Below are 21129 nucleotides of genomic sequence, written 5' to 3'. Positions count from 1 at the left end.
CTTAAACCCACGCAGACAGAGGTGAGATGGCAGTGATCTGGAACAGTGAGCGCTTTAGACCAGTTGGCCACTCGGGGCCCCCTCAGAATAAATATATATATATATATATATATATATATATATATATATATATATATATATATATATATATATATATATATATATATATATATATATATATATATATATATATATGTATATATGTATATATGTATATATATGTATATATATATACATACATACATACATATATATATATATATATATATATATATATATATATATATATATATATATATATATATATATATATATATACATATATATATACATATATATATACATATATATATATATATATATATATATATATATATATATATATACATATATATATATATGTATATATATGTATATATATATATATATATATATATATATATATATATATATATATATATATATATATATATATATATATATATATATATATATATATATATATATATATATATATATATATATATATATATATATATATAATTCAATATAAAATTTATTATACATGACATTCAACATAAAAATTTATTATACATGTCATTGTGGATTACCACAGGGCTCTATCCTTGGATCTCTCTTATTCATTCTATTTATCAACAACTTACCTCTTAAGATTGCAACTTCAGTTCCTTCCACTGATCTCAGTGCAGATGATACTAGACTGTCTGAGATGGGTAAAACCAAAACAGTACTTGAAAATAACTTACAAGATGCTCTCAACAGATTTCAAGTATGGTGCAAGGAAAGCAGTATGATCATAAATACAATGTCTCAAATGGATGAAATTTTTCAACAATTGAACAGTTCTAGTACAATAAATCCTGTCTGCTTTTATGTAATTTTGCATCCATTTCACAGTTGAATTTTTTTAATGCAGGATGATATTTTATATTTTATATATGTTTATGTGTTCAGAGATGCCTGTGCATGTGTTCCAGGCTTGATACTTTGAATTTTAAAATTACTTAATTATTTAATGTCAAGCCAGACTCTTCACATCATGTTGTGTATACTGTATATATTGTACATAACAGATAGAAGGCCTCAAGGTAGATTAGTCCTGTAACTAACTGAGTTACCTTCTCTAAAAAAAGTGTTTATTATTATTTTATTATTATTATTATTCAACATATGATTAATTGTACATGTCATTCAACATATGATTTATTGTACATGTCATTCATCATATGATTTATTGTATATGTCATTCAACATATGATTTATTGTACATGTCATTCAGCATATGATTTATTGTACATGTCATTCAACATATGATTTATTATACATGTCATTCAACATATGATTTATTGTACATGTCATTCAACATATGATTTATTATACATGTCATTCAACATATGATTTATTGTACATGTCATTCAACATATGATTTATTATACATTTCAATCAACAAAAAGATTTATATTTTAAATACATTAATTAACTGAAGCATATCTGACACTGTGGCACACTTACATTTCTAGCCACATCCTGAAAAAAATATTTAGAAATGGGCATGTTAAGTCAGCAAAACATTCCTAAAAACAATATATAGTTATGAGTATGATGAATATAATAAAATATGATCCTTTAACATTTTTAAAATTTATAAACTATTAACTATGTGTGAAGAGAACTTCTTTGAGTCCATAACATTGATTACCTAGTAATTTTGTTGAAGAAGCATGACAATACTTGATGGGAAGTTTTATTTATACCCTGTTTTACAGTATATATAACATAATTAATACCTTACATTCACATTTTATGATGTAAATATTGCTATACAGTAGATCATTATCTTTAACCTGCCAATACAGTAAAACCTGTCTTGTGAGACCACTGCTTTGAAAGACCACCTGTTTTGAGAGACCAGGTTCTCCATGTACATATTTATTGATTACATAGTGGTTTGACATGTCATGAGAGACCACCTGTCTTGAGAGATCATTATTTGTTGGCAGAAAGGGTGGTCTTTCAAGACAGGTTCTACTGTACTGAACTTTTGTCCGTTACTCGATTTTGACAATATCGATTTCGGCATCGGATATGACAAATTATACTGACACAAACTTTCAGGGGCGGTAATCAGTCAACCACATGTGTTTCTGTAGATGGGAACGTTACATGTTTCCAGTGCAATATGTTTTTGTACGCAGAAGCAGCCAGAATAATCAATCAAGTTCTGAACAAGAAGTCCAGCATCAAGAACTTGGTATTCTCATCAACATATGAGGTAGACCAACTCATTATGTGATATTCTTGCCTGTTTTAGAATAATATTCTACGATATTATATGCCGGTATCCTGCAACGAACACAGTGTGTCGACGCGAGCTTGATATTGAAAAAAAAAAACAACGAATAATCTGAAGGACAAAATCATACAGTAACAAAAATACGTCAGATTATCCCCATGACCCGTTCTGACATAGGACCCTCTCGATCATACAATATAAGAGAGAAAGTACGTAACTTCCAAATACACTGCTCTCGGGCATTTCTGCGCACCTAAGGTTTTCGTTTCCAATATTGACGCAAAACGCATATCGAATTCGAGCGATTGACAAAAATAAAATACAGCAATGCTTACCATTTGAAAAGATGCCATACTCTACAGAATATTCTGTTCAGAATAATATTAATTTTGGACACGGGATACCACCCCTCTATTTTCCTGACTCGCGATATGTCGGCCTATTCAGCGCATAGCTTTGAAAAGATGTAATGTTTATCCATCTTGTTATAGAAATGAAATATATTACTCTGGACTGTTTCTGTCACCAGTTCAGTCGAGTAATTAGGTCAGGTTTATAGCTAGTTTTATAAAATTCAACATACAAATGCCAATAAATGGCAAGAGATATTAAGCAAACTAAACCGATCTTGTAAAAAAACTTAGTAAAGTTGAACATTTTATGAAAAATAAGCTATTATGTGGAAGAGAAACAACAATGAATAGGATGTAATGTGTTTACAACGCCTTGTTAATGGGGAAAAATTACAACAGAATTTAGAAACGGACTATATGCTAGGGAATCTGTTTAGAATTTATGTTGTAATGGCAAGTAGACACGTTGGGTAGCAGACGATTTTGTACGTGTGGGACAACTTTTCACAAAATTGGAAAGTTAGATTAAAATAGTTTTGTTTTAAGGTACACATTTCCATCTTTTATATAATGTATTTATTTGTATGATTCTAAAAGATGCATAGTAAATCGAATTTTCTGGGTTACAGGTTCAAGAAGGTCATGGAGTGGGTCTTCATGTTTCCATTTAGAAATAACATTTTTATGTGCATTTTGAGTCAGAATGTATGATATTTATGTAAACTTTATGAATATGACTTTTCTTAATTAATGTACGATTCTTCCTTCTGGATGCAAAATGGATTTTTGACCCAAAATAGCATGTGATAAAATGTTTACAGAAATGACGTATTGTTGCGCAGAGTTACCCGACGCGCCGAATAGGCCGACATGAAGGTACTTGGTTCCACCCATGACCCTCGATTTCTTTCTGCTATTTCGGTCTTTAAAGGCACATGACCACACTCTATGGCTTGTTTTACTCCTGAGATATTTTTCTATTCATCAAGCCATCATTTACTTTTCTGCATTATACCAAACAGAAGTTACAGGCTCCAAAACATGCGATTTTTGTGAATTTTAATTGCTAAGACAAGTCCGAGCTCTAGGATTTGGCCAATGTGGGTATGTGAGAAAGCTTGCCATTAGCTTCTCGTGGGTCAGTGGTTCTTGACGGGTTCTTCCTAAACCATTAATACTGGCCGCCATGTATAGCCTATTGTGTGCTGAAAAATGGCATTAAACCCCACAACAACAACAACATGTGACAAACGGTGAAAAGAGCTACATGTACCATGTTTGCAACTCTACGATACATCCCTTCTTTAATTACAGAACAGTGGTAGATGCAAAAGTAAGTTTTTGCTTACCATTAACTCGATTCAACTTTAGGAATCCTGTTCCATGGAAGAATTAGACATTGTCTTTTCCACTGCGTACATCGTAAACAAGCGACTCTATTTTCATAACGGGTAAACTATGCGGCAGACACGTCAATACCGAAATATGATTGGCTCAAAAGGTTATACTTAAATAACATCCATGCATCAGAGAAATAAATAATTGGTGATGGTGCATGGATGTTATTTAAGTATAACCTTTTGGTTGTGTGCTTTAAAGATGGAAACAGAAGAAGGAAATTGAGGGTCATGGGTGGAACCAAGTATTTGGAAGTTATGTACCTTCTCTCTTATATAGTATGATAGAGAGGGTCCCATGTCAGAACGGGTCAATGGTGGGGTATCTAAGATATTGTTGTCACTCTGTATGATTTTTTTTCTTTAAGATTATTATGTTTTTTCTCAACATCAAGTTCGCATCGAGCACCTTTGGAAACACAATATTATCACGGTAGCCTGGAACGCTATATTATTGCGGTAATTAATGTTCATATTAGTACATATTAAAACAGTTTTGTTATTGCTGCTTACTAATAATTTATAAAGAGTCATCGAGTTTCCCTCTTTAAATTCCTATTAAAAAAATGTTTGTCAATCATAGTCCAATAGAGTAAGACACATCACCTGATATGTTTGTTCTGGGGGGGTAATGGGTCTTACTGCCTAACTAACGGTGCTGTGTAGAGTGTTTTGATGTCGACTAACAGTGTAAGAAAAGTCAAATTTTCAGGAATATCACATACAACGGGCAACCAATAATGATACTTTTCCACAAAGTAAAGTTATAATGTTATCCCCCACCTGAACATACTTAAACATACTTCGGCATACCTTGACTGCCATCACATTGCATCAAATTCAAATGTATGTCAACGGAACATTAAAATGCATCCATTTGCTAGTGTCGTATTTTCGTTCCGCCAGGATAAAGACAGCACAGTAAGTATATTAGTTACACATAAATTAGTGGAGGAGTGTTGATATAGGCTGCCAAGTGTGTGAGATATTCCTGAAACTTTGACTACTCATTCCAGTGTCAACTGACATCGGAACATGCTATGCAAGGCCATTATTTGGGTAATAAGACACAGCACTAAAACAAAAACAACGTGTGCTATGTCTTACATTGTAGGACTATGTCAGTCAAAGCTCATAAATGTAAAATGCTGTCAGGCATTTATGCACACCTAAGGTTTCTGTCACCAGTATTGAAGCAAAATGCATACCGAATTCGACCGATTAATGAAAAGAAAATACTGCAATGCTTACCGTTTCCATTTGAAAAGAAGCAATTGTCACCAGAAAATTCTGTTCAAAATAATATTAATTTTGGACACAGAGGATACCACCCATACGCACACCTTTGAATAGATATGTTTATCCATTGGGCTATAGAAATGAAATACATTACTTTGGACTGTTTCTGTCAGCAGTTAGTCAAGTAATTAGGTTGGGTTTATAGCTAGTTTACAAAATTCAACATAGTGCCAATAAATGGCAAGAGATATTAAGCAAACTGAATCGAACATTTTTAGTAAAGTTCAATATTTTAGAAAAATAAGCTATTATGTCAAAGAGAAACAACAATGAATACAATGTAATGAGTTTACAATATCTTGTTTATGGGAAAAATTACTAAAGAATTCAGAAACAGGCTATACGCTGGGGAATTTCTTGAGAATCTGTTCTTGTGGCAAGTTGACACGTTGGGTAGCATATGATTTTGTACATGTGGGACAACTTGCAAAGTTGGAAACTTGGATTAGGATGCAGAATTTTTTTAAGGTAAACATTCCACATTTTAAATAATGTATTTATTTGTATGATTCTAAAAGATACACGGTAAATAGGATTTTCTGGGCTACAGGTTAAAGAAGGTCTTTAAGTGGGTCTTCATTTTAACATTTAGAAATCATATTTTCATGTGCATTTTGAGTTGAAATGTTGGATATTTTTGTACACTTTACGAATATCACTTTTCTTAAAGTACGATCATTCTTTCTTGATACAAAATGGATTTTTGACCCAAAATAACGTTAGCCAATGTTTACAGAAATGACATATCGTTGCATAGAATTATCCTATGTGTAGAATTGGCCGACATGGTTGTATAGCAAAGTGATGTTCATTCTTTGTCATTGTAAACTTAAAAAATGTTGACATTTTAGAAAAAATTGTGCTTTAAGATATTTGCGTCCTTACTAGCTACAGCTTTACATCTGTAAACAACCGCTAGACGTCATGTGTCCAAAATTAATCAGAAAGTCCCATTTGCCACGATAATATAGAGCGAGCAATAATACAGCGTTGGATTATACTTAATATTGTTGACTGTACATTTTAAAACCATTATGCTATTGCTGCATGTTACAAATTTTAAAGTTTCTGTGACTTTGACTGTATCTATTCCTAATAATAGTGTCTGTCAATTGAAGCATGTGAATATAAATAGAACTGCAAATGGTGGCTAATTTAGTCCTACAACATAAGATTTGTCATATGTTTTTGTTTTATTGCCTATTTAACGGCATTGTGTATCATCTTTCGATATTGACTGACATCGGAAGAATGTCTCACATACATGGTAGCATATATCAAAACTTTTACACAAATTAAAATCATTTTGACTTAGGTGGACTTTGATGTCTTTTATGGAATAAACTCAAGTTCTCACACAATTAAATGGACATGTTTTCAAATTCTGTTTACCTACATTTCATTTGGTTGGATTGCAGTAGAAACCAGTAGTGATGAAGTTGGTTATAGGATGATAAATAACTTTGAATGAAACAAAGCTATCTAAACACTTATTTTGCCATTGGTATATTTTGATTAACTTCATTAAGAAAACATTCTTCAACCTAATCTGATTTCTGCATTCCTGGCTTCCATCGAATTCTAACCAACTGAACAGAACATGAAAATGCATCCATCTGCTACTGTCAGATTTTGATCCCATCAGGATAAAGACAGCAAAGTATAATCAATTAGATATTCATAAATTATTGTAGATTTTAGTCCTACAATGTAAGATGCCTGAATTGATATATGTGTTTTTTAGTTTGGCGTTTTACTGCGTACATAACAGCATTGTAAAGGCTGAGCATGTTTCAAGGTGACTAACGTCAGATTTTCAGAATATCTCGCACATTTGGCAGCCCATATCAACATTTTTCTACAAACTTAAGCCATATTGCTTTAGTCAGACTTTACTTACTCTGATGTCTTTTATCTGATAAATTCAAATTCTGACAGAAGCAAAAAGCATGTTTTCAAGTTCCATTGACGTACAATTCATTTGGCTGGAATGTGATGAAAGCCAGGAGTGCTAAAATCAGTTAAAAGGATGATAAGTATCTTAAACAAAATGAAGCTATCTAAACACTTTATTCAGTGTTAGTATATTTTTATTCATTTCGTTAAACAAAAACATACTTCAAATCGACTTCATTTCTGAAGATGTCCTGAATGTGCACAGTAACAAATAGCAGATCAACTATCTGCTGTTATTTTGTAACTGATAAAGTTCTAAAACAAAGTGAATTGGAACTAACAGACTTAGTAAATGACTTCCATGTTTCCAGCCATGGCTTCCAAAAGGCAAAAAATTAATGGAATTACTGAAAATACACGATTAATTTAATAGCAAGTAACAGATTGGTAATGACTGTCTGTGTTCTTTTACATTATAAATAGAAACGTCGGGTAGAAATTGATGGCTATGTAGATATGAGACAACTTAGGATAATGAAATCAGGTAGAAATCGATTTCTATGTAGATATAATAATAATAATGATGAGGACTTTGTATAGCGCCTAATCTTTAGAAGCTATAAGCGCTTGACAACATTAGACAACACCTATAAGATAAAAAACATATAATAATATTATTACAAAAACAAACACCATGAAATTAGAAAAACATTAAAAAATAAAAAACCATGCTGAGAATATTTCAGGTAGGAAACATTATTAGGTTTTCAGGTTTGTTCTTGCAGTCGAAATAAGTGAGTTTTGAGAGCCCGCTTGAATGTGATCTCTGTGTCTTTGTGTCTAAGTTCAGTGGGCAATTCATTCCACATTGCTGGGCCTTGGTATGCAAAAGAACGCTGTCCATATGACTTTGTTTTCATAGTGGGAATAATGAGTATACGATTGTCAGAAGAGGAGCATAAGTATCTTGCTGGTGTGTACACATGGGTGAGAACGGATAGGTATGTTGGACTAGAGTCAGACAGTGAAACGTAGCACAGAGAACAAATTTTGTGTTTGATTCTGGATCGAATGGATAGCCAGTGTAGGGTACAGAGCAGCGGGGAGGTGTGCTCTGATTGTGGTACTCTAAATATGATCCAAGCAGCTGTGTTTTGAACTTTTTGAAGTTTCTGGAGTAGATATTGAAATGAACCAGACAGAATTGAGTTACAATAGTCCAGTCTTGAAAGTACTAATGAACGCACAAGTGTTTTAGTGGCGTCAGCTGAAAGATATTTGCGAATGGAGCTGATGCGTCTCAGCTCAAGATATGCAGACTTGCATATGTTCATGACATGTTGGTGCAGCGTGAGAGTACTGTCCAGAGTAACACGTAGGTTTCGTACTGATTGTGTGAATTTAATGTTGGTGTTGGTGATATTTATTGTTTGAGGTAAAGGATGTGAATGAGAAAGCCTTTGTGTTGTGATCAGAATGGCCTCAGTTTTATCATAATTCATCTGCAGCTTGTTCCATGTCATCCATGATTTCACATCAGAAATGCACCTCTCTACACCTTGGATGGTAACTACAGTTGGGTGGCTAGATTTGTATAGTTGGGTGTCATCAGCGTACAATTGGTGAGACACTGGATGATGATCTATGACACTTGAGAGCGGCTGAGTGTACAGAATGAAGAGAACAGGTCCAAGAACAGACCCCTGTAAAACAGAACATAGATCAACTGGGCTGGAGTGTATTCCATTTGCAGATACAATTTGTGTCCTGTTGACTAAGTAAGACTTGAACCACAGTAAGGTTGTATCATGAATGCCAAATACATGCTGGAGACCGTGAAGTAATATATCATGGTCTTTTGTGTCAAATGCTGCAGACAACTCAAGGAAGGTGAGGACTGTAATCTTTCTGCTATCCAATGCTGAGAGAATGTCATTAACTACTTTTAGAAGAGTAGTTTCAGTACTGTGGCAAGGATGATATGCAGATTGTACATTGCTAAAAACACTGTTTGAATTTAGATCAGATACAAGCTGGGATAGAACAACCTTTTCTAAGATTTTTGATATGAATGGGAGATCAGAAACTGGGCAGTAGTTCTTTAAATTGTTATGATCTAGTGTTGGTTTCTTCAGCAGAGGCTTTACAATGGCAGTTTTGAAAAATGATGGGAATTCCCTGGATGAGAGAGATCTATTAATAACATCAGTTAGTGAAGGCAATACTGGATCTAAGCACTCAGGCAGCAGTGATGTTGGAATTGGATCCAGTTCACATGACTTTGGTGCATTCTTCATCACGATTGTACGTACACAATCCATAGAGACAGGTTCAGATGCTGCTAATGGTTGCCACTCAAATTCTGTATCCCATCTGTATGGTGACGACGAGTCAATTGCAATTGTGGTGTCAAGCTTATCTCTAATGGTTTGTACTTTGTCATGGAAGAAATTTGCAAAAATGTCTGGAAGGACGACTGGAGAGAAGGTAGTTGAAAGTGGTGTTGATTTGTTCCTTGACATTAGCTTGTTAGATCTCAAAGAGCTCTTTGCAGCTGGAACTTTCCATGATCTTAGTAGTGTAGTGGGCTGATTTCGCTGCATGGACTATATTTGTGACATTCTTCTTAGCAACTTCATAGATTTGCTTATGAAAAGTGAGTCTGGTGGAAAGCCAGAGCCTGTCAGCTTTATGGCGGTCTCTTTTAGCAGTGCGAAGCTGGTCCCTAACACTTCTATACCATGGAGAACACTTTTGAATTAATACTCTGCACTTGGTAGCTGGGGCATGTTTGTCAAGCAATGAACGCAGACAATTATCGAGTTGTTCTGTGGTAGGAGATAAGCAAGTTGTTAGGTTGGATGTCGTGCATTAGTTTGGTTCTATTTATCATACGGAGGTTTCTCTTAGTAGCAGATAAAGGTGGAGGGTTAGGGACTGATGCGTCAAGATGGCATATAATGCAGAGGTGATCTTATGCAAGGTCATGGGATACCAGGGAGGACCATAGAATGTTATCATCAGGTCTATGAAGAATCCAGTCTAAAATGTGACCATGTTTATGGGTGGGTTGGTTAACTGACTATTTCAGGTTGAAAACATTAATGGAATCTATTAAGTTTTGCTGTATTTGAGTTTCCGGGACAGTCAGAGTGAAAGTTGAAATCTCCAAGAATAATCAGGTTGCCACCTATCGGATTTCCATTGTCCAGAAGATTCGGAAACTGCTCCAAGAAGAGAGATTCAGCCAGCTTGTTTTTTCAACTAGGAGGAGGGTGGTATAGGCAGAAAAAATGGACTGATCTTTGCTCCAGTGTGAGTGTGGTTTGGACAAGTTCAAACGATGTGTGGTCAAATTTGAATGTTGTGGTGCAGTTAAGACATTTTATCATGGAGTTCTTTGAGATGACAGCAATTCCACCTCCGTGAGAATTACGGGGGAACGACTTGATGGAGTAACCAGTGGGTGCTAGATCCGCACACTTGGGTTCATCGCCTGATGTTTTTAGCCATGTTTCTGTCAGGAAAAATATGTCAACATTTTGGTCATTGATAAAATTAACTATTTCTGTGTGCTTTTCCGGTGGTCCTACTGACTGGGCATTGAATAACGCAATGCGTAGAGGTATTTCTTGGATAGTTGACACAAAGGTTGACGAATTAATAGGGATTTGAATTAGGTTATCTAAATTAACGTCGACATTTTTTTAAATTGTTGAGCCGATATAGGGGAGGTAACTGGGATTCTTCTTCCTGTTCTACGCTGGCCAGCTTTGAAACAACGTTTCTTTTTTTGCTTCTGTTTACATTTAGATAATGATGATTGTAGTCCCAGTTCAGTTAGTCTAGAGCACAATGTAGAATGGAGAGTCAAGGAGTGATCATTTAAAGCAATTAATGAGGGTCCATCATAGCAAAAAGGGGTTGACTGGCAAGTATCAAGTGATGGCGGTTTGTTCAGAAACAGTGGAGCAAGACAGCTGAGAAAAAGTCTAATTGTTCTCATTTCCAAAACAAGGAGATGAAGAAACACACACGAATTTAACAGCCAATACATAATGAGCACAATAATGAAGATGAAAACAGGCAACAAGCACAAATATCATGAAAACGGCACTAAAAAACGGAACAGCTGCTTCAAGCCGGTTAAGCGATAGTGGCCATCTTGTATATGAGACAACTTAAGATAATGAAATCGGGTAGAAATTGATGGCTATGTAGATATGAGACAACTTAGGATAATGACATCGGGTAGAAATTGATGGCTATGTAGATATGAGACAACTAAGGATAATGACATCGGGTAGAAATTGATGGCTATGTAGATATGAGACAACTAAGAATAATGACATCAGGTAGAAATTGATGGCTATGTAGATATGAGACAACTAAGGATAATGAAATCGGGTAGAAATTGATGGCTATTTAGATATGAGACAACTAAGGATAATGAAATCATGTAGAAATTGATGGCTATGTAGATATGATACAACTAAGGATAATGAAAAATCAGGTAGAAATTGATGGCTACATACATGTGAGACAGCTGAGGATAATGAATATTTATAGACTATAAAACTATATTTTTAGCATTTTCTCTGATATACGAAAGTTGATATTGATAATTTATTAGAAATAATAGTACCATTTTGGAATTTCCCTTGATGTACTTTGAAACTGATAATGCTTGTAAAAACATTTGCTACCAGATTTACAAGTAGTTAGCAAAACTTTGCATTTACAGTTTCAACCCCATATTCCAGTGCATCACACTTAATTTGTTTATATGAAATGCTGATGGTGCACATCATCATGCATAGCAGGAAATGGAGGAATTTACACTTGAACAATAACAAGAACAAAGGTTAATATCCAGCTGGTACAGGCAGGGGTTAGTGCCAAAAATAATTTAGTGCAGACACACTTCCTGGGTAAGAGAGTAATGACTGTAAGATGTGAAGGCGTACCGTACCATTAGCTAGGGGAATCTAGTTACGCTGAATCCCTGAACAGTTCGTTACTATTGTAAGTCATCGGAGGGAATTGATGTGGTTGATAAATTTGTTCAGCTAATTACTTTATCTTGTCATTGAGAGGTTCATGTACCCATTCAATGCCATTATGTAGCCATTTGATGCCAGTGTCACCCAGCTAGTATTGCTACATGTTAGGTCATGTGACAGTTGTATGGATGAGACCTATTATTGCATCATCCAAGTTTGAATGATACCATTGTCTTTCAGTGTGGATATGGCTAAATGGTCACTCAAACATTTATTAAAAACTGTTTTAAGTAGTGTATAAACAAAGAAATGTTTTAAATAGGGTATAAGCAAAGAAATGACTAGAAAACTCTCTTAAATTTTTACTTATATTACAAATGTTTTGTTTTTTATATTGTAGATAAACAAAACTTGTGTAACACTAAGCATAAGACTACAGAAGAGATTTTGCCAAGTGTTTGGAATAATGTAAACATTCGGATGTAATTGGATTGGATCATAAATTCTATCTGTCTCCAGTAGCTCTAATTTTGGGTCCAATAAAGGGCATCAGTTATATTTTGGTATATTTTTGGAAGATTTTATTACAATGTTGTGTATAAATATTTTTGCTGCACACAAGACCCATCAGTATTCAATTTGATGTATAGCAGTCATGATGCAAAAGGACCAGGTCATAGTTTATGATGTAATCAGTAAAATGCAAGGGCAGTCATTGGAGGAAAATGTTTGTTAGTTGAACAAATGTATCAACCACATCACTTCCCTCTGATGAGTTACAATAGTATTGAAACTGGTCAGGGACTTCGGGTGACTAGAACGCTTCCAGCACATGGGAGAGTATACCACTACTTTCTTCCAGTCGTCACTTTCTACGAATATTTAATAGGAAGTGAAGGCGACCCTCTGTGGGATATCAAACTGACATCGCAAAACCAAGGAGAACCTGATGAATCTCTGCTCCTTCATGACTACATTGATTAGAAGAAATGTTAACGCTAACAAAACGAGAAAACTGGACATTCCGTTTCTTCTAATCTAATACAAAGATATTTGTCTGAGATATAGATTTTTATTCGATTTACCAATTACCTACTCCACAGCTGGTAGGGATCAGCATCTGGGTTTAAATGGGAGTCTAGGCATTTTTAACTTAACACATCCTGGGTACGCCTTAGACCAAAGTTCAATCAATGTTGTCTACACATTAAGGGGTACTTATACATTGAAGTGGTCATTCATCCAAGGTGTGTGTTGTTCTCTAAGTTGTATGGCCTGATTCCACCATTAACCAATCAGAAACAAGCTTTTGCAAAATAATGTTGTTTGAGATGGGTTGCAACAAAATGTGAAGCTATTTATGATTTCCAATCTTGGTTTCATCCACTTCGGGCATTACCATGAAAGAATGTAACATAAATTGTTAGAAATTATGACTAATACATTACCATGAAGAATGTCATATGAATATTTAGACATTTTGGATAATACATTACTGTGAAGAAGAACGTAAATTGCTAGACATTATGGATAATGCATTAAAGCGAAGAATGTAATATAAATTGGTAGACATTGTGGATAATACATTAAAGTGAAGAATGTAATATAAATTGGTAGACATTGTGGATAAATACATTACCATGAAGTATGTTGTTGTTATGTGGTTTAACGCCATTTTTCAGCACTTGATAGGCTATGCATGGTGGCTGGTATTAATGGTGGAGGAAGAAGCTGGGAAAAGTCCGGAAAGAACCACTGACCCACAAGAAGCTACTGGCAAGCTTTCTCACATACCCACATTGGCCGAATCCGAGACTCAAACCCACGCAGAGCAGAGGTGAGATGGAAGTGATCTGTAATGGAGAGCACTTTAGACCACTCAGCCACTCAGGGCCCCCATGAAATATGTAATATAAATTGTTATACGCTATGTATAGTACATTGTCATGAAGAATGTAATGTTAATTGTTAGACATTATGTTTGCAGAATAAGAAGCAGCTGTATGCATTGACATGTGAGTGTCTGAAGTTCAGTGATGTATTAGATGAGATCATGGAAGGAGCTGGTCTGCTTGAGAAAGAAAAGGAATGCCTTCAGGGTGATAGAATCCTGGCCAGAGTTCTACTGTACGAGTTCCTTCTTGGGAAAGGAGTTCAGCATGCTGGAAAATACAAGGTAAATTAGAACAAAGACAAGAGGGTTTTTCATCGTGTTAAAATGGGAATGTAACATATGAAATCATCATAGGTTCCCAAAATAAGGAGGTGTCACTTCTCTCAGGGTAGGACAGGGTGAAATGAAAGACCATTACAGAAACTTCAAATGTTTTGATGATAATATTGAAATATAGATTGTAGTTTTTAATAACAGTAATAGGGTTCTCAACAGGATTTGGAAAGTTGCAGTCCAGGGCTCCTTCCTTGGAAGAAGATGCAGTCTCAGCCCTAAAAGAAGTCTGAATAACAATACTTTTATCTATACAGTAATTGAAAACATTAAGTGTGCATTGTTGTGCCACAATTATAATTGCCACTAGATTCTTAAATGTTCATCTATGTGTGAAATATTTAGTATTAAAATAAATCACTTAATAATTAGGCCAGTTTGTAACCAATATGATTCTCATTATATAACAATTATCAAAGCCTCACCATTTTATTTTGTGTAAGCTGGAAGAAATCAAGGAGATTACACTGTTGTTTCTAAATTAGATTATTTAATTAGGTTGATTCCATTTCAGACCAATAGATTTTCCAAGATACTGCAAGAATAAATAAATGACCATACTCCATGTTCTTTTAGCAACACAGTATAGTAGATTAAGATATTTTAAAACAAGCTTTAATTTCGCCTCAGCAGGTTTGGGATCATATATCATAAGTTGTAGACCTAGTATTTTGGGGGTTCCCTTTGCATTTTTTTCTTTGACATTCTTGTCACCGTGTGCATAAAAAGCTAGAATGTTCCATTGTTGTTTTTTTTTTCGCCCATGGGAATTTTTTATTCTATGAATTTTTCAGTCGCAATGGCATTGTTTTCCTTATAAAAATTCATGCATCTACTAATTTCTTTCAACCATTCTCTTGATAATCATGATCATCAGGCGCCTTCAGTTTGGCACTGAAGAAATTCTGTAAAGTTGCAATCAGAAAAGTACACCTATTATGATCACTCAGAACCAAACATATGTCGGAACATGGTGCTGAGATATAGCTGATTTTATGACAGTATATGATGAATAACAGGGGAGTTCTTATTCCTAAGACAAAAAAAATGTGTCCTTAAACCTTGGCAGTGTTTATCTATATACATTATACAATAACAATCAAGTGCTGCAAACAGATCTATAATACAGTAATGATGTACTCGTAATTGTCTTTTGATTAAAACTGAACTGACAAGCATCTTAATCTCCATGTCTGCTAAAATTTAAACTAAATATAAAATACTAAATATGATACATTTAAAGAAATATAATGCATTCAAAACATCTGACAGAATGACATCACCATTTTTTAAACAGGTATTATCTAGCATTTTAATGTTGTTTTTGAAAAGATATCTTCCCTTTCACAGCTTGATTCAGTACATTGTAAAATCAGGAACAAGGATGATATCATTCCTTTCATTACTGAGTATAATCCAAGTTTACCTAATATTGGAATCATTTGCAATTATCTTGTAAAGTAGATATTAAGTCACTTCACAAAAGCAGACATACACTTGCTTATGAAAAAACTAAGAATTTTAAAGATTTTTTGTGAAGGGTAATCAACTTAATGAAACAGATTCAGATGTTCACACTTTTTTCTTTAGTGAAAATACTTAAATCAGTAGCAGCAGCACCAAAGAAAAATTTAGGATGCATTATGGTACTAATTTAGGATGCATTATGGTACTAACTGTGCAACATCTAATGTTATTAATTTTGATGACCTGTAAAAAAGTGTGGCATACAGTAAATGTAACTGAGCCATTGGTCACTATCAAAATATATGAAAAATAGATTTGACATCAAAAGCTTTATCAGGGATGGTCCTGGCATTTAAAAAGCTGTCGCCAAAAAAATCGCCAACCTCAATATTTTGTCGCCAATTTTCAAAAATTGTTGCCAGAACAAGTAGTGTACATTTTTTGAAGTGTTAATTTAGTCTATTAATGTAACAGGCAATGAAAATTACAAAAGATGGGTTAGTTAATACTCTAATTACAATAAGCATTAACAAAATGTTACAAAGTGTTATATGAAGATCCGTCGGGATTTTAGGGCTGCCAACTTGTTGAATGCAGTTTCAAAGTCTCATTTTTCACATCTGTACATGCTGATTCTCATTAAATTCTCGAGAGATGAGATGCAGAGTTTATTTCTGATGTCAGTTTTTATGAGGTTCATCTTACTGAATCCACGTTCACAGTCTACAGTGCTGACAGGTGACACCAGTAGTCTCTCGGCAGCCCCCCCCCCCCTTATGGCTAGCTTCACAAAGCTTGAAGTGAATTGCTTCCTAAATCCCAAGAATAATCACTGATTGCTGTATAAATTTTCTCGACAAGCAAAATAGGATCTCCATTCCCACGAATGAAACTTACACGAGTCAACACCTGGCAATATTGGACTGTATATATAAGCATAAATTCACACCCAATTTAGGGATTCTTCGCTCCTGTATTTTGAGAAATAAATAATTATTATTAATTATGCAAAACTGTTTTATTTTTATTTTTTTTGCTATTTCTTGTTGCAGAGTTTAAGTCTCTGCAGCCATACCATGGATTGATGGCAAAAGGAAAAGATTAATGAGTAAAATGCTGCACTGGTGACAGATATAATTGTGATTGAGATTTTTTCCATTTGCTTTGTATTTATACGCAATAGTCGGTACTTCAAAGGTTATCAGTTTTCTATGAAGGTTCAGCAAAACTAATGTATTTGTATATGTAAAAAAAAAAAAAAAACAACAGAAGGATTAGCCATTCGATTAATTGTATCTGTTCTATTCGCGTCTTCAGAAGTCGGTCAGTTGTAGGTATAGTTCGGTAGCATGATTGACTGTATCACAGTATACAGTACTCAGCCTAGATGTCAGCATAAGCAGATTATGATGTAACAATGCACTGTAAAGATGGGGTTGTCAATACGAACAAAGGATTGTTTGTGTAACAGATTGCATTGCTTAGTCAAGTTTGTGGCCTCCTTTCATTCTCCCTTTTAATTTATCCAGTCAAAATCCATGATTGTATGTACAAATTAAATAACCAAAAAGTCTGTCACCAAAAAAATCGCCAGATGGGATATTTTTGTCGCCAATAAGGAAAAAAAATCGCAATTTGCGACATAGGCGAAGCCCAGGACGATCCCTGCTTTATAGATTCATCTCATAGTGCCATACACTTTAATGACGGCTTTCATACTTTACATGATTTTTCAGTTGCGTCATATATGTTCTAATATAATATCCAATGTATGCAGCTTAACACAATCTCAGTACAGTGGCTGAAATGAAAGAAAATAGCGTGTAAAAAAACAACTTGTGTACTGAGGACTGAGCTACTGGAATTTTCACACATTAAAAAATGAAAAGTATGCTTACTTTTACAAGGATTTTAGCATTCCCTAGAACACCTAATAGTATAGGTAATAATTTTGGTAGTACACCTTTCCCTCAATAACTCGTGCACATCAGGATCCAAAAACACAGACCGCACTATAAGCAAAGGCACGAGCTACCAAGGGACCTCCAAAAAGCCCGCTACACAGACATAAAACTGCTGGGGGGGGGGGCATGCTGTTTAATGGCTGAATCTTCTCGTTTTATTATTGAGTCGAGAAAAATTGTCAGTAAGCGCTTTTTCAGATGAAGTTCGTTATGCTTTATAAATTGTTTTTATTCCTTCAAAATGTCCATCATCTGAAAGATCAATAACATGATTGCAACTGGTTTCAACAACCAAACACATTTCATTCATGTATTAGGTAGTGGCTTTTTGTTTTGATGGTTAGTCTGCTTCCTGGAGTGATGCACAGTAGTATTTTGTGAAAGTAGAAGTCTGTGAAGCAGGTCACAATAACCAAACTAACTGTTGACACAGTAGCAAAGTAGGGTTCCTTTTTGTCAAAAACATACAAGATTTATTTCATGAGACAATCAGCTACATCAAAACTATATTTTTGTACACTTCAATTAGTAAAATAATGATGCCATGATTTCCTTGCAAGGAATAGTGAACTTCTTATCATCCTTGAGGATATCTCTACTCGGGAATTCTCTAAAACTCACTTTCCCACAATGATCCATATCTGAAACGAAGCTCTTATTTTTACATACGAAGTACTCATTTTGCTTGGCTGTTGTGCTATCTTTAATCACAATTATGATTGAGTAGGTTAATTTAAGGTAGTTAATTAGATTATGGACACAATAAAATTTGTCACATTGTTCGATTGATCAAATGAAATGAGTTACCCAACATACGACCGGGGCCGCTGGTTCTTAAGCTTGTAGAATTTGTATGTCTTTAACTTTTTTTTTATTCCACCTTTTTGTATGATTTCCAAGGGTAAGATTACTGTTTTACAGCTCACATTTTAAAGCCAGTTATCTGGACACCAGAGAAACAATTATTTTGTCCAGAAAATCAGTTGTCATCAGAATAATTGATTTTAATTTGGAACTTCGTGTTGGGGAGACCATATAAGTGAACAACCAGATTTTGTATCTACATAATGGACATGCTGCTGTCAAAGCTGCGGCCAAAGGTGGCTGTTGTCAGGTGTATTTGGAAAGATTTTTTGCCATATTTTTCTTGTGGTACCTGTGCATGTTAAAACGGTCATTAAATGGGTCCCAAAAAAAATCCTGAAATAAATTAACACTGTATATTCTCTTTGTCAGATGTGCATCATGGGACACAGAAAGGAAATCAATTCTGAGATGAGGAAGATTTTGGAGAAGCAAGGTGTGCGCAGTCTGAGAGACATTGTCTATAACCAGTCTCAAGACAGCGCTACATCAGGTGATTGAATGAAATGTTTTCTAATATTTAATTTAATTTAATTTGCAATATTCTGTCAGTATTTGTAATAAGTACATTTAAATTTAATTTGATTGTATGACGAAGCCTGCAGTAAAATGCAGCTCATTACAAAGCATATTTATTCCTAACAAAATAACTTTAAGAAAGTAATTTTATGGACTCACTATCAGTTTTAGCACATATTACCCCCCCCCCCCCATTTCTCTCTCCCCCAGTTTTATTTGCAGAAATAGGTTATGGAGGGACAAGTGGTCCCTATGAAGCCAAAAATTGGATTCATTTATAAGAAGAAAAGAAAACAAATATCCTTACCCGTTCTTTCATTTATTCAGAAGGTTCAAACATATCATTTTCACATGTGCCCATGTCATGAATTTTTAGTTTCTGCATTTCAATATTCTCTTTTCCAGCATTATATGCATTACATTGGTCATTGTATATGCCAAAAAGGGCAGGGGCTGGTAGTTTCCTTGTCCACTAAGAAAACTGTGTCCCTATTATAGGGCACTGTTGTTTTAGTGGAGAAAGAATATTTAGCAAAAATAACAGATTGCTTCTCATGCAATAAATAATCAGAAAATGTCAAAACATGAAAGGCTTGTAGGAGTGTCCATAGATAATAATTTATGATGGAATGACCATATTGATAAGCTTTGTAAAACACTGTCATCCAAAATTGCCGTTCTCAGCAGAATCAAGAAATATTTACCTATGGAAACTCGCAATCTATACTACAAGTCATATATTCTTCCAACAATGGACTATTGTTCTAATGTATGGGGAAACTGTGCTAAATCTGAGCTTGACAGGATTAATAAACTTCAGAAACGAGCAGCACACATAATTGTAGATGCATCTGTTGATCATCCCTCAAAGGCATTGTTTACAGAGCTCAAATGGTTCACAGTATATGACAGGATAGATTTTCACAATTCGGTTCTTTTATATAAATGTCTATATGGAACTGCACCAGAGTATCTTCAGGACTTATTCAGGCCTTTTTCAACACAATACCAGTTGAGATCAATATCACATGGAAACCTTCTAGCACCAAAACCAAGAACAGAGCAATTTAAAAAGAGTTTTCAATACTCTGGTACAGTTCTGTGGAATAAACTTCCACTACATGTAAAATCTGCTGAACATATTAGAGTATTTAAGAAGAGATATCATAAGCAAGTATGTGTTTCTAATATATAATGGAATTTAGTATTTTAATACTAAACATGTTAAAATAAACACTAATTATTGCTAACTTCATATAATGTGCATTGTTATACTCTCCTTAAGAGGGCCTCAAGGGAGAATAGTCCTTGACTAATGAGTCACCCTATATAAATAAAGCATTATTATTATTATTATTATTAAAAGCATATAATGCTGGAAAGGTTTGTTAACAATTTGATCAGCTGAGTGCCTATGATCATTTTCATCCCCCTCCATGTAACTATTCCTCACTGGCATTTCTCTTGGACATTTGAGTGTCAACTTTTTTTCTCCCTGCACACTATATTTTGGTAATAATGCAGTGCTCTGTATACTGGGGATTTTATTGTCTCTTCTTTTGCTTTTCTGTCAGTAATCATTGACCATGTGCTCTTGTTTGATGTTAATTAAAATCAGTAAGACTGTCAGTCAGTGAAATTATTTGTCATTTGCTTATTTGGTGCACTCTGTTTGGTATGCTTCACATATGCCTCATTGAGTCAGTCTAAAATCAACCTTTAGCCATATCTTTTTATTGCTTTTTTTCATGGGATTTTTATGTACCCTATGGGTGCCATGATGGGAACTTTCTTGCACCAGTGGTAAAAAAAAATTTAATGGTCAT

At 34.4% G+C, this 21129-nt stretch overlaps 1 protein-coding gene across 1 annotated transcript in view; it reads left to right on the top strand.

The window, feature by feature from the left end:
- Window positions 1-2145: 2145 nt before the first annotated feature.
- LOC149781740 (28S rRNA (cytosine-C(5))-methyltransferase-like) overlaps window positions 2146-21129 on the top strand; it is a 39219-nt gene continuing 20235 nt past the window's right edge. Inside the window, exons 1-3 of the mRNA XM_089935849.1 lie at window positions 2146-2293; window positions 14250-14438; window positions 19157-19277. Of these exons, the coding sequence (XP_089791975.1) occupies window positions 2201-2293; window positions 14250-14438; window positions 19157-19277 (403 nt within the window). The 5' untranslated portion in view covers window positions 2146-2200. The remainder of the gene's footprint in view (window positions 2294-14249; window positions 14439-19156; window positions 19278-21129) is intronic.

The sequence above is a fragment of the Sinohyriopsis cumingii genome, chromosome 15 (assembly GCF_028554795.1).
Source record: "Sinohyriopsis cumingii isolate HCF-2022 chromosome 15, ASM2855479v2, whole genome shotgun sequence".
Classification (NCBI taxonomy): domain Eukaryota; kingdom Metazoa; phylum Mollusca; class Bivalvia; order Unionida; family Unionidae; genus Sinohyriopsis; species Sinohyriopsis cumingii.
This window is presented reverse-complemented; position numbering and strand designations above follow the sequence as displayed.